The following is a 26202-nucleotide window of genomic DNA, read 5'->3' as shown; positions in this document are numbered from 1 at the left end:
AACTCTCATATTAAACACCAATGGTATTCCCTAAATTGATGGTTTATATTTATGATATTGTTTTACAGCTTTGTCATATTTATTTAGTTTTTGTTGATATTTTAAAATCATATTATTTAATGATGTCATATATTCTGCATGTGACACGACCACACAGAGGGCCATAGACAACACCTGGAATAATCTGGAGTCCCCAAAAGGGCCAATAGATCATTTATGATAGATTACACAAAATCCTTGAAAGACACCAACATTCTGATAGTTTAATGGTCAACTGTGAACATTTCCAGTAACATACCCTCCCTTTGCAACCCTACTGTGGAAGCAGTCAAGGAGACTCGCAACATGCAAAAATCTATCACACCTAAAGAGAGTGTGAGAGAGAAATAGAGCTTTGTGTGGAGCAAGGTGATAGACAAGCCTTGGAGCAGAAAGCTTTATAATACACCAACACAAATCTTGACCTTACACCTTACAGCTCTTTGACCTTTTCAAACGCACCACAGACTTTAGATGACTTTATCAACCACAACAACTACTGTAAGGCCTTTAGCAAACTTTCCTCACCTTGTTCTATGTCTTTAAATAGTCCTTGATGAAAAAACATGGCCCATAGTCCAAACAATTGTTTTTGTTTTGCCCATGGCCCAGACAATGCTATATTATAGACTCTATACACATGTTTTGTTTAGTGTGAAAAGGGGAAAGAAAGTGTGTGCTCTTACCGGGCATGTGCACCATCCTGCAGTTACAGTTTTCCACGATGTAGCGTGTCTCACAGTCGATCCTGCAAGCTGTCACACTATAGACCTGGAAGAAGCCAGAGTCTAGGGCCTTGGACTCACACTCTCCCCATGGAGGAGGCAGGTAGGTCAGCTACAACACAGGAGAGACACAGTGGGGGGATTGAGCAGAGAGACAGAGAGACAGCGAGTGACAGGGAAAAACACTCAGCTGAAGTCTAAAACTCCCATAGACACATAGGAGATGTCATGGTGTTATTGTGATTTAGAGCCATCAGAGAGAGGATCCAAAAGGCCCTCTAGAACACAGCAGGCTAGATGACAGAGGAACAAAAGGAAGGTCTGGCCAAAAGACTGGGCAGAATGGGACACATTCACAGATACAGTCTCTCGCTGTGAAAACTCACAACAGGTTCCAAGAACACAAAATCTCCAAATGTCCCCCCCCCCTCGCCCCCACCCCACCCCCATGGCTCTGGAGATGGGAACAGCAGACGAGGAGAGAGGGACACCAGGAGGAGCTGTGTGAGCGCCCATCTGCCCTGCACGCAGGCAGCCCTCTCCAGCCGCTCCGCTACTCTCGGTTCAGCATCCATCACCCAGCGCCCCCTGCATTGTGGGAGATGCAGTTTCCTCAGCCAAATACCAGTTCTTGGACCAAAATAATCCTTATCCTGCCAGGTCAGATTTGGCTGTGGAATGTCTGTTAGCACAGATAACATTGGAGAAGAATCCCTCCAATCAGAGACTGATACTGTATCCATGCATCCAGATTGGTTTGCTGTTGTTAACTCGAACACAGAATTCCCTCGATATCAGCAAGCGAGACGTTGATTTTCAAATCAAATCAAAGTTTATTTGTCACGTGCGCCGAATACAACAGGTGTAGACCTTACAGTGAAATGCTTACTTACAGGCTCTAACCAACAGTGTTATGTGAACAATAGGTAAGTAAAGAAATAAAACAACAGTAAAAAGACAGGCTATATACAGTAGCGAGGCAATAAAAGTAGGGAGGCTACATACATATAGATACCGGTTAGTCAGGCTTGAAGTAGTATGTACATGTAGATATGGTTAAAGTGACTATGTATATATGATGAACAGAGAGTAGCAGTAGCGTAAACGAGGGGTTGGCGGGTGGTGGGTGGCGGGACACAATGCAGATAGCCCGGTTAGCCAATGTGAAGGAGCACTGGTTGGTCGGCTCAATTGAGGTAGTACATACATGAATGTATAGTTAAAGTGACTATGCATATATGATAAAACAGAGAGTAGCAGCAGCGTAAAAAGAGGGTTTGGGGGGGTTGGGGGAGCACACAATGCAAATAGTCCAGGTTGATTACCTGTTCAGGAGTCTTATGGCATGGGGGTAAAAACTGTTGAGAAGCCTTTTTGTCCTAGACTTGGCACTCCGGTACCGCTTGCCATGCGGTAGTAGAGAGAACAGTCTATGACTGGGTTGGCTGGGGTCTTTGACAATTTTTAGGGCCTTCCTCTGACACCGCCTGGTGTAGAGTTCCTGGATGGCAGGCAGCTTAGCCCCAGTGATGTACTGGGCCGTACGCACTACCCTCTGTAGTGCCTTGCGGTCAGAGGCCGAGCAATTGCCATACCAGGCAGTGATGCAACCAGTCAGGATGCTCTCGATGTTGCAGCTGTAAAACCTTTTGAGGATCTCAGGACCCATGCCAAATCTTTTTAGTTTCCTGAAGGGGAATAGGCATTGTCGTGCCCTTTTCACGACTGTCTTAGTGTGTTTGGACTATTCTAGTTTGTTGTTGATGTGGACACAAAGGAACTTGAAGCTCTCAACCTGCTCCACTGCAGCTCGATTGAAACACGACTAATGAAGCCAACAAATCAAAACATTTCAAACTAGCCCTGGCCTCATTCATATACTGTAGGTCTGGCCATACTCCTATAGGTCTCCATTCACAATTAAAAAGTCTTCCCTAAAGGCCAGCTGTTCATCACTTCTAGGAAGATAGACTTTCCCAGCACTGTGGATTTCATTAAGATGAGAGGCAGCTGCTCCTCAGCAGCAGTCAGTCCATCACCTTTCCCATCACCTTCATACCTCTGCTAATCTTTCCTCTTGTCGTAATTGGAGTGGCTGATGATGTATAACACTATTATCCTGCTGTAATCAAATATCAAATCATCAGAGAAGATAGATGTCAGCGCCCACTATGGGGTGATCTGATGACCTGATTAAATACACTCCAATGACGGCCAGGACCCTCTCTGCCCCCCCCCACACATTATTCATCAATGACCACACACTCTGCCATTGGGATGCACGTCAGCAAAGCATATTAGAAACTGATCAACAGTTGAATCAACAAGGGGCATAATTAAAGTTGTCGCCTCTAGATTTGGAATTAGGCTTTGGGAGCTCTACATGGATTTGCTAACTTTGGGCATTTTGTTGAAAATCGGAGCTGTGAGTCTGGAGTTTTATTAACGAACCAGTACAGTATAGTATATCAGTTCATCCCTCTCCCTTGGACACTAGGTTGCCAAGACCAAAAATACATTACTGAGACCCATCCAGAAGACACAGGAGGGAGAGAGGCTCAGGCTCTTTAATAGAACAGTACTTTACAGACATGGGAATGCCCTTGTGACTTCTGTGGAAAGCATAGCAAAGAACACTTTAATATTTGAAACTCCTCAACACTTAAAATAATGAGAAAATACAGAGGATTATTAAAGAACACAGGCAATCTAGTGTGTGTGTGTGTGTGTCTGTGTTCATGCATTATTAAGTGCCTATAGTGGCTGTGTTCTTTGGCTTCTGTGCACTTTTTTTTTATTTTTTATGAATTGGCTTTAATCTGGAAGTAATAATACGAGTACATTTGAGTGCATGACTTCAGCTCCGCCTCACAATTGAGCTGTCTGGTTGGATCTGATTACAATCGCACACCAATGACCACAGGCAGCTATTGTACTTTTACAAAGTCCCCACAGTACTGCTAATCATTAAGACATATCGGCTATATTCAGCCTGATTATAAGCATGGTCATTACATGGCGTCTCACAAGATGTCCTCGGGCTGGCTCAGTCAGGAACTAAATTTGTGCCACGCTGCAGGAACACAACAAGGGCCAAGCCACAGTAGGAAGTCTGGGGAATCTTTGAATTCAAAGTGCAAAGCGGAGTTAATTAGCTGGTGTCTAAATGTACTGTGTTTCCCACTGTGCTGGTACAATGGGGAGGATGAAGGATGATGATGTTGTGCCAGTCAGTCACACAGAGCCAGTCACAGACAGAGCTGAGATGGAGCTGAGACTGCTGGGAGCTCTACGGCCCAGGGGGCCTGCCTGGCCTCACCATGATTGGAGGCCTCCAGAGTCCCCTGTCTGTCTGCCTGGCTGCCTGCCTGCCTGCCTGCCTGTCTGCCTGTCTGTCTGTCTGTCTGTCTGTCTGTCTGTCTGCCTGCCGCTGTACAGTAGACCTTCTCTGTATTCTTATCGCTGGCAGACTTCTTCTTTCTTTTTCCTCCTCTCATCTTTTTCAGGATGTGAGTTGTTTTTCAAATTTCTGGAAATGACTGAACATGTTTTGGATCTTCCTTCTTCATTCCCTTTTTTAAATGATGGGAGTTATACAGTTTATTATACGTTTATTGTACAGTTTCTTCTTTATATGTACATTGCCTTCAGAAAGTATTCATACCCCTTGACTTATTTCAGATGTTGTTGTGTTACAGCCTGAATTCAAAATGGATTCAATAGATTTCTTTCACCTACTCATCTACACACAAAACCCCATAGTGACAAAATGAAATCGTTTTTTGACATCTTTGCAAATGTATTGAAAATGGGATGCATAAATATCAATTTACATAAGTATTCACACCCCTCAGTCAATACTTTGTAGAAGCACCTTTGGCAGCGATTACAGCTGTGAGTCTTTCTGGGTAAATCTATAAGAGCTTTCCACACCTCAATTGTGGAACATTTCTCCACTATTCTTTTCAAAATTCCCCAAGCTGTCATTTTGGTTGTTGATCATAGAGACAACTATTTTCAGGTCTTTCCATAGATTTTCAAGCAGATTTAAGTCTGTAAAACTGTAAAACTCATCAGATTATTTAGGCATACCATAACAAAGGGGTTGAGTACTTATTGACTCGACATTTCAGCTTTTCATTTTCAATTAATTTGTACAAATTTCCAAAAACATTTAGGTATTGTGTGTAGGCCAGTGACACAAAATCTCAGTATGAATCCATTTAAATCAGGCTGTAACACAATAAAATGTGGAAAAAGTCAAGGGGTGGGAATACTTTCTAAGGTACTGTCTAGGTTTTCTGCTTTATCAGTCCCTGGTTGTGGACTACAGGAATAGGAGGACCGAGCACGCCTCCATTCTCATCGACTGGGCTGTAGTGGAGCAGGTTGAGAGCTTCAAGTTCCTTGGCGATCACATCACTAACAAACTAACTTGGTCCAAGAACACCAAGACAGTCATGAAGAGGGCACGACAAAACCTATTCCTATTGAAAAGATTTGGCATGGGTCCTCAGATCCTCATAAGGTTTTACATGTGTACCATCGAGAGCATGTAACCTGACTGGTTGCATCACTGCCTGGTATGGCAACTGCTCGGCCTCCGACCGCAAGGCACTACAGAGGGTAGTGCGTACGGCTCAGTACATCACCGGGGCCAAGCTTCCTGCCATCCAGGACCTCTATACCAGGTGGTGTCAGAGGAAGGCCCTAAAGATTGTCAAAGACTCCAGCCACCCTAGTCATAGACTATCCTCTCTGCTACCGCACGCGCAAGCGGTACCGGAATGCCAAGTCTAGGTCCAAGAGGTTTCTAAACAGCTTCTATCCCCAAGCCATAAGACAGCTAATCACATGGCTACCCAGACTATTTGTATTGCGCCCCCCCCTATGTTTTGATAAGGTTTGTATCACAACTGGCATCCATGTATTGGAATCTTCCTGCCTCAACTGTATATGTACACACACACACACACACACACACACACACACACACACACACACACACACACACACACACACACACACACACACACACACACACACACACACACACACACACACACACACACTTGAATAGAAAGTTCTTTATCAGAAGTGCACGTTTTTCATCTCGGAGAGATAAGCTCCAGTCTGGAGGAGGTTGAAATTGAAATCTAAAAGTGAAAAGTGTCAGGAAGATTGAAGCAGACCTATTCAGTGTGTACAGTAATAACTTAGGTCAAAGGGCACCTACCCTCTGCTCCTGAGTGGCAACAAAGGTCTGAAAGCCCGGGGCAACGCCAAAGCCCAGCTCGTGGACGAACGGCGGCTCTGCCTGGCTGTGGATCTGCACCCGCACTCCCGCCTCGAACGCTGTCTCCTCTGTGGGGGAAAACATAGACACACACAGGGAGATTAACAGTTACTATCACACACACACACACACACACACACACACACACACACACACACACACACACACACACACACACACACACACACACACACACACACACACACACACACACACACACACACACACACACACACACAAAAGACTTAAAAGTACCCAATATACACACAATTACTTGAACAAAGTCAAAGACGGTGACATTCCTTTATGAATCACCTTTAGTAGATGAATGGTGAGCCTGTGAATGAGAGCCATATGCTTCCCTGCCTGCCTTCTTCCTCTATATGGATAACATGCGCTCAGTGGAAAGACAGCCCATTTGCCTCGGCTCAACATCAAATAGAGGAGCAGGAGTTGAAATTCCACTGGCTGTCTCTTAACTATACACATGAAAGAGCTGTTACCCAGCCAGTCACACACATGCACAAGCGCACAGACATACTGTGGCAACCCGGGGGCCATCAGGGAGCTTCAAAGGCAGGAGCAGGACCTTGGTCAGCTCCAGAGGGCTAGCGAGGTCAAGTCAGCACCATGGACAGCTCTACAGGCACCAACTGAGGCTGATGATTCAACACCAATATTACCCAGTCCAGGCAACCAATTGGCACCTGTCGCTCGTTATCCCAAATGAGTATAAGTAGAGGTGCAATCACTCGGGCAGACAGACAGAGGGTATGCCTAGTCCTCAGAAGAACCGGAGTGAGTATGATAAGCACCTTGATTCAATGACAAAGATACTAGGCAATGTTTGACTCATCTTTCGCTCTCTCTTTCTGTTCTCTGCCCCAAAGGATGATTACCTAATCCCGAGTAGCACACCACCCGGCACAAGTAGAAAGGATTGAAACCCCGGACTCATCGCGCTCTCTCTATTTTGTTTTGTTCATTGACACAGGCGGTCCGAGGAGCCGCCATGACGGACATAGTGGCCCACCAGTTACCTGAGAGGCTTTTCAGTTGTATTTCTCCACTCCCCATTTTCCCCCACTTTTATGAAAGAACTACCTTGTTTAAAGCACCACAAATTGGTCTCCCGCTGTCTTACTTTGTGAGTTTTACCTCTGACTCCCCTGGGCTGCCACAACGCACGCACGCACACACACACAGTGACACTTACAAGGATACAGGCAGGCAGACATTCTCCAAAGCATAGAGACCCTCTTCCAGACACACATCATCCAGACACGCACACAAATTCCCCACAGGCAGATGTGCTAACACACACACACATGCACGGGCACACAAACACACACACATTCACACAAACACGCCGAGAGTTTGGAGGAAAATAGGCTTTATTCAAATCAATAACTTTCTCTCCGCAGTCTTCTCATCCGGCAGCTATGTTGCTGTGCATTCAATCAAGCCGCCCATCCTCCTCCATGTTTGACAGGCAGCAGCTTCAATCAGGCTGCTGGACTGGAACAATGAAAGCAGTGAAAGACTGAGCAGAGGGAGCACGGCACCCAGGGTTTGCCAGCTTCTTTAAAGTGACAGAGAACACAAAGCCCACCACGGCATCACCCAGCAGCCATCCATCACACAGCTACCTGCACTCAGAAAGGAAACGCACCGTGACGTCTGGGATTGGGACGGGGTAATGTGTGGAACAGGAAATCAGACAGGTGCTGTGTGTGTGTGTGGCTGCCTTGTAGGACAGGAAGCAAGTCCCAGTACTGAATCACCAAAGCAGCATGTCTTGTGTCTGTTCTGGGTGGAGACATATGACAGTTCACTTTTTCTTATTCTACTCTACCTGTGAAGTAATGAAGTAACCACATCAACGTTTATTGGTTGCGTAGACAGATTTGCAGGTGCAGCGAAATACTTCTGTTTCTAGCTCCAACAGTACAGTAATATCTAGCAATACAATAACAATACACACATAATCCAAAAAATGAATACAATTAAATAAAATTAATATCCATACTGTCTATATAAATAAATAAGCAGGGGTCATATATATTTATAATTGGTGTGTATAGACAGTAGAGGTAGACCGATTATGATTTTTCAATGCCGATACCGATTATTGGAGGACCCACAAAAAAAGCCGATACCGATTAAGCGGCCGATAAAAAAAATAATAATAGTAATAATGACAATTACAACAATACTGAATGAACACTTATTTTAACTTAATATAATACATCAATAAAATCAATTTAGTCTCAAAGAAATAATGAAACATTCAATTTGGTTTAAATAATGCAAAAACAAAGTGTTGGAGAAGAAAGTAAAAGTGCAATATGTGCCATGTTAGAAAGCTAATGTTTAAGTTCCTTGCTCAGAACATGAGAACATATGAAAGCTGGTGTTTCCTTTTAACATGAGTCTTCAATATTCACAGGTAAGAAGTTTTATGTTGTAGTTATTATAGGAATTATAGGACTATTTCTCTCTATACCATTTGTATTTCATTAACCTTTGACTATTGGATGTTCTTAAAGGCACTTTAGTATTGCCAGTGTAACAGTATAGCTTCCATCCCTCTCCTCGCTCCTACCTGGACTCGAACCAGGAACACATCGACAACAGCCACCCTCAAAGCAGCGTTACCCATGCAGAGCAAGGGGAACAGCTACTCCAAGTCTCAGAGCGAGTGATGTTTGAAATGCTATTAGCGCGCACCCCGCTAACTAGCTAGCATTTCACATTGGTTACACCAGCCTAATCTCGGGAGTTGATAGGCTTGAAGTCATAAACAGCGCAATGCTTGAAGCATTGCGAAGAGCTGCTGCCAAACGCACGGAAGTGCTGTTTGAATGAACGCTTACGAGCCTGCTGGTGCCTACCGTCGCTCAGTCAGACTGCTCTATCAAATCATAGACTTAATTATAACATAATAACACACAGAAATACGAGCCCTAGGTCATTAATATGGTCGAATCCGGAAACTCTCATTATCGAAAACAAAATGTTTATTCTTTCAGTGAAATATGGAACCGTTCTGCATTTTATCTAAATATTGCTGTTACATTGCACAACTGTCAATGTTATGTCATAATTACGTAAAATTCTGGCAAATTAGTTTGCAATGAGCCAGGCGGCCGAAACTGTTGCATATACCCTGCAATGAACGCAAGAGAAGTGACACAATTTCACCTAGTTAATATTGCCTGCTAACCTGGATATATTTAAACAAAATATGCAGGTTTAAAAATATGTACTTCTGTGCATTATTTTAAGAAAGGTATTGATATTTATGGTTAGGTACACGTCAACGGCAGTCCTTTTTCGCGAATGCGCACCGCATCGGTTATATGCAACGCAGGACACGCTAGATAAACTAGTAATATCACACACAAAACTAGTGATTATGATTGATTGATTGTCTTTTATAAGATACGTTTAATGCTCCGTTCCTAGGCCGTCATTGAAAATAAGAATGTGTTCTTAACTGACTTGCCTCGTTAAATAAAGTTGTACTTAAAAAAAAAAAAAGAAATCGGCAAAATTGTCATCCAAAAATACAGATTTCCAATTGTTATGAAAACTTGAAATCGGCCCTAATTAATCGTCCATTCCGATTAATCGGTCGACCTCTAATAGACAGTATGGACAGTATATGAATAGAATAAAATAGAATAGGTGTTATATAGGATGAGCCTTGACTAGAATACAGTATATACATATTAATTGGGTAAAACAGTATGTAAACATTATTAAAGTGACCAATGTTCAATGACTATGTACATTGGGGAGCATTCTCTGAGGTTCAGGGCAGAGTGCCGGGTGGTAGCGGACTAGTGACTGTGTCTAAGGTTCAGGCAGGGTACTGGGTGGAGGTTGGCTAGTGATGACTGTTTAACTCCGCCTTCTAGATGGTAGCGGAGTGAACAGGCCATGGTTTGGGGTGCTGAGGTCCTTGATGATCTTCTTGGCCTTCCTGTGACACCGGGTGTTGTAGATGTCATGGAGGTCAGCCCTCTGGAGAGCCCTGTGGTTGTGGGCGGTGCAGTTGCCGTACCAGGAGGTGATACAGTCCAACAGAATACTCTCGATGGTGCATCTGTAGAAGTCTGTAAGGGTCTTAAGGGCCAAGTTTAATTTCTTTAGCCTCCTGAGGTTGAAGAGGTGCTGTTGCGCCTTCTTCACCACACTGTCGCTGTGGAGGGATCATTTCAGGTCCTCAGTGATGTGCACGCTGAGGAACTTGAAGCTTTTGACCCTCTCCACTGCAGCCCCGTCGATGTAGATGGGGGCGTGTTGGATGGATGGGTAATCATGGTGGTGTCATGTACATTATGAGGAAAATGTATATTATTTTTGAAATACTAATTTAGATGGGAGAGAACGGAGGTCAGGGGTTATATGAGCATCAACACACACTACTATGTGAGTTTACTGTACAGTCCATCACGAACACAACAAATCACCAGATTTGATCTGAATGAGATGGACAGATAGAAAGTGTGATTGAAATAATCATCGTCAGTACCGCCATCATCATTCTTATCACCATCGTTTCCACAGGTAATGTATTTGAGTGGGACTTCCGAAATAAATGACAATGGTATTTCATTTGCCTTCCTCTCAGGGCGTGTCAGCTGTGATTCCATCTCCGGCTGAAATGAGAAATCACGGAGCAGAGGGGAATAAGAGAATCAGTCGTTGGAGAGGAGGAAACCGGCTGAGAGTATGTGAGAAAGAGAGAGAGAGAAAGACCGAGATAGTGTATATGTGTGTGTGTGAGAGAGAGAGAGAGAGAAAGACCGAGATAGTGTGTATGTGTCCACGAATGTGTGTATGAAATCAAATAAGAACAGTCACATCTAATCTTGTGTGGGCCCCTGCTGCCAGGGTTCACGCCTCCCACATAGCCTGGGGTCAACCTTGTTTCTGCTATTCCATCACAGACATTACATTCCCTCCCTCCCGCCACCTCTCACACACCTCCCTCCCTCCACCCCTCACACACCTCCCTCCCTCCACCCCTCACACACCTCCCTCCCTCCACCCCTCACACACCTCCATCCCTCCACCCCTCACACACCTCCCTCCCTCCACCCCTCACACATCTCCCTCCCTCCCTCCATCCTTCACACACCTCCCACACAGCCAGAGGGTTTGCCAATTGCCATACACCACAGCTGCGGACCCCCACCACACTACCCAGCCAATCTGCCATGCTGTAGCCTATCTGATCCAGCCACTTGTGTTTGATCAGGCAGCAAGTTTAACACTACACTGTCCTCCTTCTAGAAATACACCTGCTTGTTCCATGTTGCATTTGATGAGTAACATTGTTCATTTGGACATTCATGTAAACAGGGGTGTTTCATGGTCAAGTTTCCACACACACGCACAAGTCAATGTGTATTATCACCAAGAAACACTAAAAAGGCATCGGAGGAGTATTTTCCACTCTAGTGTGGATCATACCCACTGTCTGACCTGTTGTTGAAAAAACAACCACATGTTGTGTTCGGGAGGCCTCACAGCACCATGAGTCTGTTGAGAAGCCTGAGAGTGCTGAATTAATATGACAGAGCAGAGAGAGAAGGGCCCTTAGAACTACAACATGTGTTAGGTTCTGTTTGAAGTTCCAATCTCCTCTTTTTTCTAACATGGTGGATATCTGAGATGATGATGGCAGGTTGTTAGAGGGAGAGAGGATACAGAGAGAGAGAGAGAAAGAGAGGAGAGGGGTATTACTGCCGAGGATCCTCTGAACACCAAAGGTAATGATTCAAGTTCATTAGCTGTGAATCCAATGAAGTTTGGCGGCATTCTGAAGGGAAAATCTAAATAACTCAATGGGGAATAAGAATCTAAACAACTCAAAGGAGATTCAGAATCTAAACAACTCAATGGGGAATCAGAATCTAAACAACTCAATGGGGAATCAGAATCTAAATAACTCAATGGGGAATCAGAATCTAAACAACTCAATGGGGAATCAGAATCTAAACAACTCAAATGGAGATTCAGAATCTAAACAACTCAATGGAGATTCAGAATCTAAACAACTCAATGGAGAATCAGAATCTAAACAACTCAATGGAGATTCAGAATCTAAACAACTCAATGGAGATTCAGAATCTAAACAACTCAATGGGGAATCAGAATCTAAACAACTCAATGGGGAATCAGAATCTAAACAACTCAATGGGGAATCAGAATCTAAACAACTCGATGGAGATTCAGAATCTAAACAACTCAATAGGGAATCAGAATCTAAACAACTCAATGAGGAATCAGAATCTAAACAACTCAATGGAGAATCAGAATCTAAACAACTCAATGGGGAATCAGAATCTAAACAACTCAATGGAGATTCAGAATCTAAACAACTCAATGGGGAATCAGAATCTAAACAACTCAATGGGGAATCAGAATCTAAACAACTCGATGGAGATTCAGAATCTAAACAACTCAATAGGGAATCAGAATCTGAACAACTCAATGAGGAATCAGAGTCTAAACAACTCAATGGAGAATCAGAATCAAATCGAAGAGACAGAGAGAGAAAGGGAAAACAGAGGGAGGACAGAAGGAGAAAGATATAGCAGCACGAGGGAATGGGGAGAAAGAACATGGAGCGAGAAAGGGATGGAGCGTTATAGAGAGAGAAAGAGGTGGAGAAATTTGTCCGGGCTTGTCTGTGAAAAGATGAGAGAGGAATCAAAGTCAAGGACTTCTCTTTCATGGTTACAAATGAAGGCCGTGGCTAATCTATACTCTCCTACAGTATCCAACACTTCAGATGGGAGTCAGGATGGAGTCATGAGAGTGTGTGTATCAATGTTAACTCAATCACTATGAGGCTGTATACGATCACATACACTGAGTGTACAGAGCATTAGTAACACCTTCCTAATATTGAGTTGAACCCACTTTTGCCCTCAGAACAGCCTCAATTCGTCAGGGCATAGACTCTACAAGGTGTCGAAAGTGGGGAAGCTGGCCAACGTTGACTCCAATGCTTCAAGTTGGCTGGATGTCCTTTGGGTGGTGGACCATTCTTGATACACACGGGAAACTGTTGAGCATGAAAAACCCAGCAGAGCTGTATTTCTTGACACACTCAAACCGGTCCGCCTGGCACCTACTACCATACCCCGTTCTACGGCACTTAAATATGTTGTCTTGCCCATTCACCCTCTGAAAGGTCCACATGCACCATCCATGTCTCAATTGTCTTAAGTCTTAAAAATCATTCTTTAACCGGTCTCCTCCCCTTCATCTACACTGATTGAAGTGGATTTAACCAGTGACTTCAATAAGGGATCATAGCTTTCACCTGGATTCACCTGGTCAGTTTATGTCATGGAAAGAGCAATGTTGTGTACCCTCTCTATGCGTGGGAATACTTTGGAACAGATTTGGTAGTGGTGGGATGCTGGAAATAGCTGAGCCAATTGAAGTAGGTGACAGGCAGGAAGTGAACATTCACTTTCATTGTTTTAAAGGTGAGATAATGAGCTGCCTGGGGATATTCTATAATAATCCCTCAGAACAATTTCAACTTAATCCTGTTATATAAGCAAAACCTTCACCTAAGATATACTTGGCTACTTTCATAGCACATTATGAATTACAAAGGTGAGTGTTTCCCTTTGTTTAGTACATATAAACAACCCATCTTAATGCTCTGATGCTTAGATAGCTCGACATGACTCCTGGTACAGTTGAGGTCGGAAATTTACATACACCTTAGCCAAATACATTTAAACTCAGTTTTTCACAATTCCTGACATTTAATCCTAGTAAAAATTCAATCTTAGGTCAGTTAGGATCACCACTTTATTTTAAGAATGTAAAATGTCAGAATAATATTAGAGAGAATGATTTATATCAGCTTTTATTTCTTTCATCACATTCTCAGTGGGTCAGAAGTTTACATACACTCAATTAGTATTTGGTAGCATTGCCTTTAAATTGTTTGACTTGGGTCAAACATCTCAGGTAGCCTTCCACAAGCTTCCCACAATAAGTTGGGTGAATTTTGGCCCATTCCTCCTGACAGAGATGGTGTAACTGAGTCAGGTTTGTAGGCCTCCTTGCTCACACACACTTTTTCAGTTCTGCCCACTGTCATGACATTGCCCTCTTTGGGTACAGCGAGCACTATTCCCCCTCCCCCTGCACCATCCCCCTCTCTCTGTCTTTCCTACATCCAGGCTGCTGTGACCTCAGGTCGTAAATTCCTGGAGGATAATCCTGCCTCATGGCCAGACAGTATAGAGAGAGAGTGAGTTTTCATAGAGAGAACAAAGGAATTTCATCCAGCTCACAGAAGTTGACAACCGAACAATATTCAGGTTCTGGAGAAGGTATAAAAGATCGGTGAAGAATCCAGCTACGAACTGGTCCGTTTGGTACAGTTTTGTGAAACTCATGATAGACAATACAGCCACATTACCATAACCATGTTTATACAAGAGTCTCTGTTATGAGGCTTACATCTATTGGTTGTATAAAATGAACGAATAAAGATGAAACTATTTGTGAAATTATGCAATGTGATTTTAGACTGTTTAATGAGGGAAACTCCAATTCCCTTTGGAGTTTAACTAAATCAGAGGACCGCCTATGAGCACAGTTCGGACCCGGCGTCATGGGACAGTCCTTTTCTATGTTCTGAATGAAACCCCCACCTGGGTTTTCCCACTTCAGACCAGCTTACCTCGATAACGAGAGGGCCAAGGTTTGATACCAGACCAGTACCTCTATCACAGAGGGAAATAAGGTTTAAGTAGATTGCTGAATCTTTTAACCATTCCACGTGGTTAAACTCTTAGACTATCGATACCGACAGAATAAGAACAAGTATTTTATATTATTTACTAGTCTGCAGCTAGGAATTCGGTATCATTGAACGCGAAGAACGACAAGTGCCGAAACATCTATCTAAATACAACATTTCTGAATGGGACTCTGAAGTATCCATTCTAACAACGAAAGACGGGCAGATGAACTTCCAACAGAAAGAAAGACGATTCCAACAGAGATCACGTGACACACTGAGCGTAAATATATAAATTGATTGCAATTATTCCCGAATGAGTGAGCGTTCAAAGGATTAGCATTTCAATTGTTATAATTATCAACTTTGTAGTGTCTTTTATCTTTCGCGCCCCTCAGTCTTTTGTCCACCAAGCCGCCATGCCAGTTTAGCCCACTAGGGCACATTCCCCTATCATTTCCTTGTAACCATATGTATTTGTTTGTTTGTGTGCATTTCTGTGATTCATTAATTACTTAGTAAATAAATAATTTAAGACAATTGATATATGGATGACTCATAGTGAAGACTGGGTTCGTGCAGATAACCAACAATTTAAGACGTTTGGAATGACACTAACGTGAGGTAAAGAATAATTCATAAAAATTATAACTTTGTAATCTGAATATTTTCCTTGGTGCCCGGACTTCCTAGTTAATTACAGTTACATGATTAATTAGTTTAATCACGTAATACTAATTACAGAAAATCTTTGATAAAGACTAATCTTCAGTTTAATGATGCCAAAGACACGACACCACATATTTTCTATAGGATTGAGGTCAGGGCTTTGTGATGTCCACTCCAATACCGTGACTTTGTTGTCCTTAAGCTATTTTGCCACAACTTTGGAAGTATGCTTGGGGTCATTGTCCATTTGGATGACTTAAAGCTTAAAATTCCTGACTGATGTCTTGAGATGTTTCTTCAATATATCCACATCATTTTACTTATTCATGATGCCATCTATTTAGTGAAGTGCACCAGTCCCTCCTGCAGCAAAACACCCCCACAACATGATGCTGCCACCCCGGTGCTTCTCGGTTGGAATGGTGTTCTTTGGCTTGCAAGCCTCTCCCTTTTTCCTCCAAACATAACGATGGTCATTATGGCCAAGCAGTTCTATTTTTTTTCATCAGACCAGAGGACATTTCTCCAAAAAGTACAATCTTTGTTCCCATGTGCAGTTGCAAACCGTAGTCTGGCTTTTTTATGGCGGTTTTGGAGCAGTGGCTTCTCCTTGCTGAGCGGCCTTTCAGGTTATGTCGATATAGGACTCGTTTTACTGTGGATATAGGATTGATTTGCACTTTTTGCACCAAAGTACGTCTCCAGGAGACAGAACGTGTCTCCTTCCTGAGCGGTATGACGGCTGTGTGGTCCCATGGTGTTTATACTTGCGTACTATTGTTTGTACAGATGAACGTGGTCCCTTCAGGTGTTTGGAAATTGCTCCCAAGGATGAACCAGACTTGTGGAGGTCCACAATTTTTTTTCTGAGGTCTTGGCTGATTTCTTTTGATTTTCCCATGATGTCAAGCAAAGAGGTACTGAGTTTGAAGGTAGGCCTTGAAATACATCCACAGGTACACATCCAATTGACTCAAATGATGTAAATTAGCCTATCAGAAGCTTCTAAAGCCATGACATAATTTTCTGGAATTTTCCAAGCTGTTTAAAGGCACAGTCAACTTAGAGTATGTAAACTTCTGACCCACTGGTATTGCGATACAGTGAATTATAAGTGAAATAATCTGTCTGTAAACAGTTGTTGGAAACATGACTTGTGTCATGCACAAAGTAGATGTCCTAACCGACTTGCCAAACCTATAGTTTGTTAACAAGAAATTTGTGGAGTGGTTTAAAAACGTGTTTTAATGACTCCAACCTAAGTGTATGTAAACTTCCGACTTCAACTGTAAGTTTGATCAAGAACATTTCAGGCAAAATAAAACATTTAAATGACTGTTAGTCTAGTGGAATCTACACTCAAATAAAATACCTATAATGCAACAATTTCAAAGATTTTACTGAGTTACAGTTCATATAAGAAACCCCCCCCCTAATCTATGGATTTCACATGACTAGGAATACTGATATGCATCTAGGTTAGGGAAGTGGATCAGAAAACCAGTCACTATCTGGTGTGAACACCATTTGACTCATGCAGCGCGACACATCTCCTTCACATAGAGTTGATCAGGCTGTTGATTGTGGCCTGTGGAACGCTGTCCCACTCCTCTTCAAAGGCTTTGCAAAGTTGCTGGATACTGGGGGGATATGGACATGCTGTCGTACACGTCGATCCAAAGCATCCCAAACCTGCTCAGTGGGTGACATGTCTGGTGTGTATACAGGTGTCACGTACTCTATAAGTAGTGGGTGCGGAGTCAGGCGCAGGAAGCAGAGGGTAAAGAACAATGTTTTATTCCGGCGCAGGGAAAATGGTCACGCCAAAATACCAGGCGCAAATATAATACCGGCCCAAAACCAGGACCCAACCAGTCCGGAGAAAAACAAAGGAAATCGCACAACCACAAACATGAACAGAGGAAAAATAAGCACAAAGAGCAGGCGGGCATTACCGGCTTAAATAGCCCAACTAAAACCTAAACAAGAAACAGGTGTAACCAATAAGACAAAACCAACAGAAAAGGGAAAAGGGATCGGTGGCAGCTAGTAGACCGGTGACGACGACCACCGAGCGCCGCTCGAACAGGAAGAGGAGCCACCTTCGGTGGGACTCGTGACAAGAGGCTATGGAATAAATGGGGCATTTTCAGCTTCCAGGAATTGTGTACAGATCCTTGCAACATGGGGCTGTGCATTATCATGCTGAAACATGAGATGATGGCGGCGGATGAATGGCACGACAATGGGCCTCAGGATCTCCTCACAGTATCTCTGTGCATTCAATCCATCGATAAAATGCAATTGTGTTCATTGTCTGTAGCTTATGAACTGAACTGCAGTCAGGTCAAGACCCTGGTGAGGATGACAAGCAGGCAAATGAGCTTCTCTGAGACAGTTTCTGACAGTTTTTGCAGAATGTCTTCGGTTGTGCAAACCCACAGTTTCCTCAGCAGTCTGGGTGTCTGGTCTCAGGTGATCCCGCTGGTGAAGAAGCCGGATGTAAAGGTCCTGGGCTGGCATGGTTACATGTGATCTGCAGTTGTGAGGCCGGTTGGACATCAGTGGTATTGTGTTGAGTGACAAAACTGCACATTTTAGAGTGGCCTTTTATTGTCCCCTGTACAAGGCGCACCTGTGCAATGATCATGCTGTTTAATCAGCTTCTTGATATGCAACAACTGTCAGGAGGATGGATTATCTTGGCAAAGGAGAAATGCCCACTAACAGGGATGTAAATAAATCCTCCACATACAACACCCTTTCAGCCAGGAAAATTTTTGTTGAATTTTACCCCTTTATCTCCCCAATTTCGTGGTATCCAATTTTTCTCCCCAATTGTTAGTAGCTACTATCTTGTCTCATCGCTACAACTCCCGTATGGGCTCGGGAGAGACGAAGGTTGAAAGTCATGCACCCTCTGATACACAACCCAACCAAGCCGCACAGCTTCTTAACACAGCGCACATCAAACATGGAAGCCAGCGGCACAAATTTGTCAGAGGAAACACTGTGCACCTGGCAACCACTGCGCCCGGCCCGCCACAGGAGTCGCTGGTGTGCGATGAGACAAGGATATCCCTCCCGGCAAAACCCTCCCTAACCTGGATGACGCTAGGCCACGCGTCGCCCCACGGACCTCCCGGTGGCGGCCGGTTACGACAGAGCCTGGGCACGAACCCAGAGTCTCTGGTGGCACAGCTGGCGCTGCAGTACAGCGCCCTTAACCACTGCGCCACCCGGGAGGCCCACATTTATAGTTTTGTTTAGTGCAGTGTAATAACCTCACAGTCCGATGTGAAATGCTAAGTATTTAACTCCCCACTCCTGCAAAAATTCAGTAGTTAACCCAACGGCAGAATGAGATAACAAGTCTTCAGATCAAGAGAAGAGTGAGAAAACTCGCCTGGCTCTTCCACTTTCTAATCTGAACTTCAGTTGACCTCTCTTGCAGACAGGGACAATCCATACAACATCCCACACAAACACGGCCAAGATCGCATTGTGTTCGATATGGACTTAAGAAAGTACAGCGAAAAAAGGAATACATTGATTGGAAACAACAGAGGAAGCCTGTTAATACTGTGAAAGGTGGTTGTAGTAAGTGTTGACACTGTATTATGCACCCTGGGCAAAACTTAGGTCGAAATCAATAGCAGCTATGTGCATACTTTCCATATGTTATGTGTTCCTGTCTGAGGACAGTGAACAATAACAAAGTGTGTGGTATTGGAGAAGCCAGAGGTCAAGTGCAATGGCTGAGTTCCAAATGGCCCCCGATTCCCATTATCGTGCATTACTTTTGCGCAGGGCCCAAAGTAGTGCACTGTACAGGGAATAGGGTGCCATTTGGGGTGAAGTGGAGCTGGAGGTTAGCACTCCGCCTGCAGCAAATCTCTCTTTAAATTCACATTTAAGTTATTCAAATGTTTGTAAAAGTAAATGGTTGGAGAAAATGACTTTGATGAGGTCCTAATCACTTGACAAGTCGTCATTGAATTCCACTTGACAACCCTGCAAATATTTAAGATGCACTTGAGAGATCAGCCCCCCGAAGACAGCTACTGTATGAGAGGAAATGAGACAATCTGAAGCTCTCATTATTTTTTCCACCGAGCAATCCTGATGCCATTGTGAGTTGCAGTGTATCTAGTCAACTGCATATCTATTTCTAAAACACCGAACACACCTACGCTGGTGATCAAATTAAGATAGCACATCTGTAGTTAAGTGTAATAGCAAACGGGTTGGGTTGTGTACGTTAATAATGACTAATAAAGTGATTGTTGTCATAATGTTTTAAAATCAATCTAATCTAATTAATATAAATGAAAAAGCCAAGAATGACTTTACACTACAGATGTAGGATCTTCATTTGATCACTCTTTTGTTGCACAGTAGGAAATGTAAACTTTTAGTCTATTCAATGTTTAAAAGGGCTTCTAAAGTTTGTAATTTCCACTTTAAAATGTCAGACTTGATTTGCCCTTACAAAAAAATGTATCAACCCCTACAAAGAAGTCAATTAATTATAATCCACATAATACTTCGCTTTTTCTGTTGCTGCAAGATCATTTTCCTGCTGTAGAAAACTGGCTCAAATTAAGATCCTACATCTGCACTGTGCTCCTGTTGATGCTCATCCAATCTAGATGAAGAACACGGCCCAGTTTTTTAAAATTATCTGGATTTTGACCTATCGGATAGGATTAAATGCATAGAAATATAATTAATTGAACAGACAAATCATTGACTTGAATGGGGCCAATTCTATTCATTCCATTTCTATGCATTTAATCCTATCCAATAGGAAAAATCTATATAGATAACTTTTAAAAAACTGGGCCCAGGAAACTGTGGATTTTGACTACCCCTAGCTGACAGTAAAATACCCAGTAACCAAAAATACAAGAGTTCCATTCTTCAGATCAATAAACATCCCATGCCAAATGTCAACACCCCCTCTTCCTCCATGGTTCTATCCTGATACTGTCCACTTCCTATGTACTACAAACTAACTCCTGTGAGTCCAGACATGACAGTATGGCAGCAAAACAAGCTGCCTCTCTAGCCTCTAAAGCTCCCAGGACGCAGTTAGCTACAAACCTGACCATGGAGACGATGCAGCTCTGATTGACTGCAGGCCTTTGCCAGGCAGACAGAAAGGAGAGGGTGAGAGGAGGGGTGGAGAGAGAGAAGAGGGTGAGAGGAGGGGTGGAGAGAAATAGGGAGGGAGAAAAAGAATAGAAAGGCTGAGGTAGGAGCCCTGTTCCATGTGTCAAGTGTGTCTAATATGTCCGGTATGTCCGTTGTGTCCGGTTTGTCTGGTGTGTCCGGTGCCTCTGCTTAGGAGCCAATGGTCTTGATTTAAGTCTTTAAAGGCACTGAGACCCTGCTTCTCTGAGGTGGAAGCAGTGAGGAGGAAGCTCTGAGGAGGAAGTTCTGAGCCCCCTGTTATCTGCTGACAGGACTGAGCCAGCTGGTTGTGTGCTAATTAATCCGTACAGGCACAGAGGGATAAACAAGGGCACCATCCAGGGCCCTCCATTCCACTAGGAGACTCTACAAAGAGGTTTACACTCTCACTGTGCTGCTAGATGCCCCTCTGTATAGCGACTTAGCCTCTGCCTTATCACAACAGACTTAAACACACCAGTGATGGGAAGGGACAGCTGAGGAGAAGCCTATGTGTCCCACTGCTAATCTGAGAAGAACATGTGGCTAATTGATCGGGGGAAATAAACAGCATGATACATGTTCTATATATAGAGAGTAAATATAGTCTATCTGCTAGAGGTCCCATGACTTGGCTTGATGCTGTGCTTCAACAACTCCCCTGTCTTCACTTCCACGCAGGTTGAGATGTGAGCAAGGCTTTCAATGAGGCTCATTGGGCAGCTAACATGTCAGGCAGCAAGATCCCTCCTACACAAGACTATCTGAACAACTCACATGGCTTCTTCCACTATGAACAACAAATCGTGAGGAAACTGATAAAGGAATGGCATCGCTTCCAAATCTGAAAGGAAAAGCACATCCTGGCTTGAGCTGTTATTTGACAGCAAGTCAATACATTTTGGGCAGAATTTATATAAATGGTGAAAAGCACAGGACATAGAATATAACCTTGGGGGACACCAGTCGTCAACTCCACACAGTCAGATTGAACACCCTTTACATGGATACATTGTGACTTGGATGGAGAGGGTCAGGTATGGTGTAGTTGGGCCTACCTGTGTCGCCCCACACGGGTAGGTACTCGTCCTGCTGGATGTCCAGCATTATCTCCAGGCCGTTCCCCGTCCCTCCCTTCATGGTGGTCCGCAGCGTCTTCCCCTCCTCCGCTGCGTTGAACATGTAACACTTTCCATACCTGGTGAACACCTGCAGAGAGAGAGAGAGAGAGAGAGAGAGAGAGAGAGAGAGAGAGAGAGAGAGAGAGAGAGAGAGAGAGAGAGAGAGAGAGAGGGAGAGGGAAGTTAGTACTGAACTTGTTATGTACACAGGCTGGTGGGCATCAGGAGGTGGACTGATACATTAACTAATCATATACTGGTACCATGACATTCCCTGAGGCGGTTTAGGGAAGAACTGTCCTTATAGCCTTCTAAATGCATTAAGAAATCAGCAGGCTGAACTAGATATGATAATGATTGTAACACCCTACAGGCAAATTCAAATGACAACAACAGAGCCGGTAACAAAAGTATTAAGGATTCATGTGGAGACGAGGAACACAAAATGTTGATTTGTCCCTTGGTTGCCCTTGATAGAAAACCATGATCAATCCCAAGGGCACACAACAACCTTCTAACACATTCTCCTATGATTACCAAAAATTGGAAGAGGAACCTTGTGCCTTTTAAAAATGTGTTTACGAGCATACACTTTACGGCACGGCAATGGGCCACATTGGAGACAAATCCTATCATTTCAGTGTAATGGAGCATGTGGCTGTTGTTCCCCCTCCCCTCAAGTGGCTGGATGAGCAGAAGCATTACAGGCTGTGGAGCCCTCACTCTCTGTAGAACAGCTAATAACAGGCTTTCTGCAGCTCCACTATGCTCCGGTCAGGTGGAGAAAGCACTTTTCAGCTCCTATATTGGGTAAAGTAGGGCCAGATTAGGCCTTAAAGGAAAGTAGTGGCAGAGAATTGAAAAAAGCATGGGCACTTTACCCTGTAATCACTTAAAAGTGGTGCTCACTCTGCCATTAGTGGCATGGAGTTCATGGGAGGAAAAACCTGCATTCGCCATCCCCATTTTCAGTACATTGTTAACAGTTCAAGGAAAACTGTTGAGATGCCATTATGAGAAGGAATGCATAGGGAAAGCTCAGATTTTTCTAGGTAATAACTGAACTTCTGCCTCTCATTCAATTAAACAAATCGGCACAGTTATATGTCACACCACTGTGCTAGATAGCGACTTTGAGGTTTATATGAATAATAGACTGGCGTAAAATGCAGAATCAGAGCAGCTTATTTAGAGACAGGTGTGTAAAAGATGCACACATGTAAATTAGATGGGTGTTGGGAGGTCCCTGCTCATGGATAATAATCACCATAACAACCCTCAGCCCACCTTCCTTTCCCTCACCAATCAGAGAAGGACTGAGGAATAGAATGTTGTTTGACTTTTCCCTCATTTTGTTGTGTTACAGCCTGAATTTAAAATGGTTACATTAAGATTTTGTTTCACTGGCCCACACACAATACCACATAATGTCTTAGTGGAATGTTTACTAAGTAATGTTTACTAAGTAATTAAAAATGAAAAGCTGAAATGTCAATAAGTATTCAACCCCTTTGTTATGGCAATCCTAAATAAGTTCATGAGTACAAATTTGCTTAACAAGTTAACAAGTCACATAATACGTTGTACTCACTCTGTGTGCAATAATAGTGTTTAATATGATTTTTGAATGACTACCTCATCTCTGTACCCCACACATACAATTGTCCGTAAGGTCCCTCAGTTGAACAGTTAATTTCAAACACAGATTCAACCGCAAAGACAAGAGAGATTTTCCAATGCCTCACAAAGAAGGGCACCTATTGGTAGATGGGTAAAACAAAGCAGACATTGAATATCTGTTTGAGCATGGTGCAGTTATTAATTACACTTTGGATGGTGTATCAATACAACCAGTCACTACAAATATACAGGTGTTCTTCCTAACTCAGTTGCCGTGAAGAAGGAAACCGCTCAGGGATTTCACCATGAAGCAAACAGTTAGAGTTTAATGGCTGGGATAGGGGAAAACTGAGGATGGATCAACAACATTGTAGTTACTCCACAATACTAACCTAAATATCAGTGAAAAGAAGGAAGCCTGTACAGAATTAAAGTATTCCAAAACATGCACCCTGTTTGCAATAAGGCACAAAAGTACAATTGCAAAAAATGTGTCAAAGAAATGAACTTTATGTCCTGAATAGAAAGTGTTGTGTTTGAGGCAAATCCAATACAACCCATCACTGAGTACCACTTTTCATATTTTCGACCATGGTGGTGGCTGCATCATTTTATCCTTGTCATTGGCAACGACTAGGGACTTTTCAAAGTTAAAAGTAAATAGAATACGGGCCTCCCGAGTTGCGCAGCGGTCTGTGGCATCACTACAGCCTGGGGTTCGATCCCCAATGTTCCTCCGATACATTGGTGCGGCTGGCTTCTGGGTTAAGCTTGAGGGTGTTAAGAAGCGCAGTTTGGCGCATCATGTTTCGGAGGAGGGATGACTCGATCTTTGCCTCTTCCGAGCCCATTGGGGAGTTGCAGTAATGAGTCAAGATCATAATTGGATCGCATTTGGATATGACAAAATTGGGAAGGAAAAAATGAATAATAGTAATAGGAATAGCACTAAGCACAGGCAAAACCTATGTAAATAAGATATTTCTGTATTTCATTTTCAACTTTTCTAAAAACATGTTTTCATTTTGTCATTATGGGGTATTGTGTGCAGATGGGTGTGATTTAAAAAATATATTTAATCCATTTTGAATTCAGTCTGTAACAAAACAAAATGTGGAATAAGTCAGGGGGTATGAATACATTCTGAAGGCACTGTAAGTCTTCTTAATAGAGGGCTTTTCCATGACCAGCAGGGTTGGGTAGGCTACTTTCTAAATGCCATCCGTTAAAGTTACTAGTTACCTGTCCAAAATTGTAATCAGTAACGTAACTTTTGGATTACCCAAACTCAATAATAATCTGATAACATTCAGTTACTTTTAGATTACTTCCCCCTTAAGAGGCATAAGAAGAAGACAAAAATGTATGTTACCAATTGAACGGCATCTATTGCAGGATAAATGAATGTTATAGTTTACTTAGCTGGTCATATATGGATGTTCAATTTTACTTTATGGGTTGGTTATGCAGGCTTCTTCTAACCCATCGCTTTCTACTGCATACAATAATATGATTAAATTATATCTTTACACTAAAAACCAAAGTCTATCAGAATTCCAGTCATCCCAATAAATGTTAGACCCCTTGATCTTCAAGAATAGGACTTGGAAATATAGTAGTAGAGATTAGCCAAATTGTAACCCCAAAACTAAGGACTTATTAGCCATTCCTACACTGTTGTTTATGATTTTGTTGTCATGAGGACTGATTAGGCTCATTGACTCGAGTTGAAAAGAAAATGCTGCGCTCACGGAATGGCATGCTTTAAGCACTACTGAAAACTTCTATATAATTGCAAAAGGGTTTTTTAAATGATCAATTGGCCTTTTAAAATTATAAACTTGGATTAGCTAATGTGCCATTGGAACACAGGAGTGATGGTTGCTGATAATTGGCCTCTGTACGCCTACATAGACATTCCATTAAAAATCTGATGTTTCCAGCTACGGTAGTCATTTACAACATTAACAATATCTGCACTGTATTTCTGATCAATTTTATGTTATTTTAATGGATTTTTAAAATGACTTTTCTTTCAAAAACAAGGACATTTCTAAGTGACCCAAAACTTTTGAACGGTAGTGTGTATATCATTTATAAATCCAACAATGGATGTAGCTATAAGGGCACAAGGCGAGATCCAAATGCAGACAGAGGAGGCAGATGGTTGAGCTCCGAAATGTATTATAACAAATGGAGTAGGCAAAGGCAGGTCGGGGACAGGCAAGAGTTCATAAACCAGGTCAGAGTCCAAACAGTACCAGACGATAGACAGTCTCGAGGTCAGGCCAGGCAGGGGTCAGAAACCAGATCAGAGTCCAAAACAGTAAAAGGGGATTGGCAGGCTGGTAGTCAGAACACGCAGAGTGGTCAGGCAGGTGGGTGCAGAGTCAGGACAGGCAAGGGTCAAAACCAGGAGGACTAGAAACAAACAGAGATTGGGGAAAAATACGAGGAAGGAAAACCCCTGGTTGACTTAGCAAACAAGACGAACTGGCACAGAGAGACAGGAAACACAGGGATATATACACCGGGGATAATAAGCGACACCTGGAGGGGGTGAAGACAATCACAAGGACAGGTGAACCAGATCAGGGTGTGACAGTAGCAACTACAGATTGCCCCTTTAAGTCTATCAAAAGTGTGCACGTTTCAGCATGTGTCCATTAGGACTATGGATATTTATTTTATCAGCATGAATTAGATTGAGCAATAAAAGCCCCACTTTTATTCCATAGGCTGGAATCCTCTCTATGCGGCTTTTAT

The 26202-nt window shown here is 43.0% G+C and overlaps 1 protein-coding gene across 2 annotated transcripts in view; it reads right to left on the bottom strand.

Annotated features, from left to right (window-relative positions):
* Positions 1 to 26202, bottom strand: part of LOC109880756 (acid-sensing ion channel 2) — a 427245-nt gene that overhangs the window by 23307 nt on the left and 377736 nt on the right. For both annotated transcript variants that reach the window (XM_031827988.1, XM_031827987.1), the window contains 3 exons: positions 21754 to 21904; positions 6001 to 6128; positions 726 to 876 (listed from right to left, as the gene is read on the bottom strand). In XM_031827988.1, coding sequence (XP_031683848.1) covers positions 726 to 876; positions 6001 to 6128; positions 21754 to 21904 — 430 coding nt within the window. The remainder of the gene's footprint in view (positions 1 to 725; positions 877 to 6000; positions 6129 to 21753; positions 21905 to 26202) is intronic.

Source organism: Oncorhynchus kisutch, linkage group LG6 (assembly GCF_002021735.2).
Source record: "Oncorhynchus kisutch isolate 150728-3 linkage group LG6, Okis_V2, whole genome shotgun sequence".
Lineage (NCBI taxonomy): Eukaryota > Metazoa > Chordata > Actinopteri > Salmoniformes > Salmonidae > Oncorhynchus > Oncorhynchus kisutch.
Note: the sequence above shows the minus strand (reverse complement) of the source record. Positions and strands in the feature narration are given on the sequence as shown.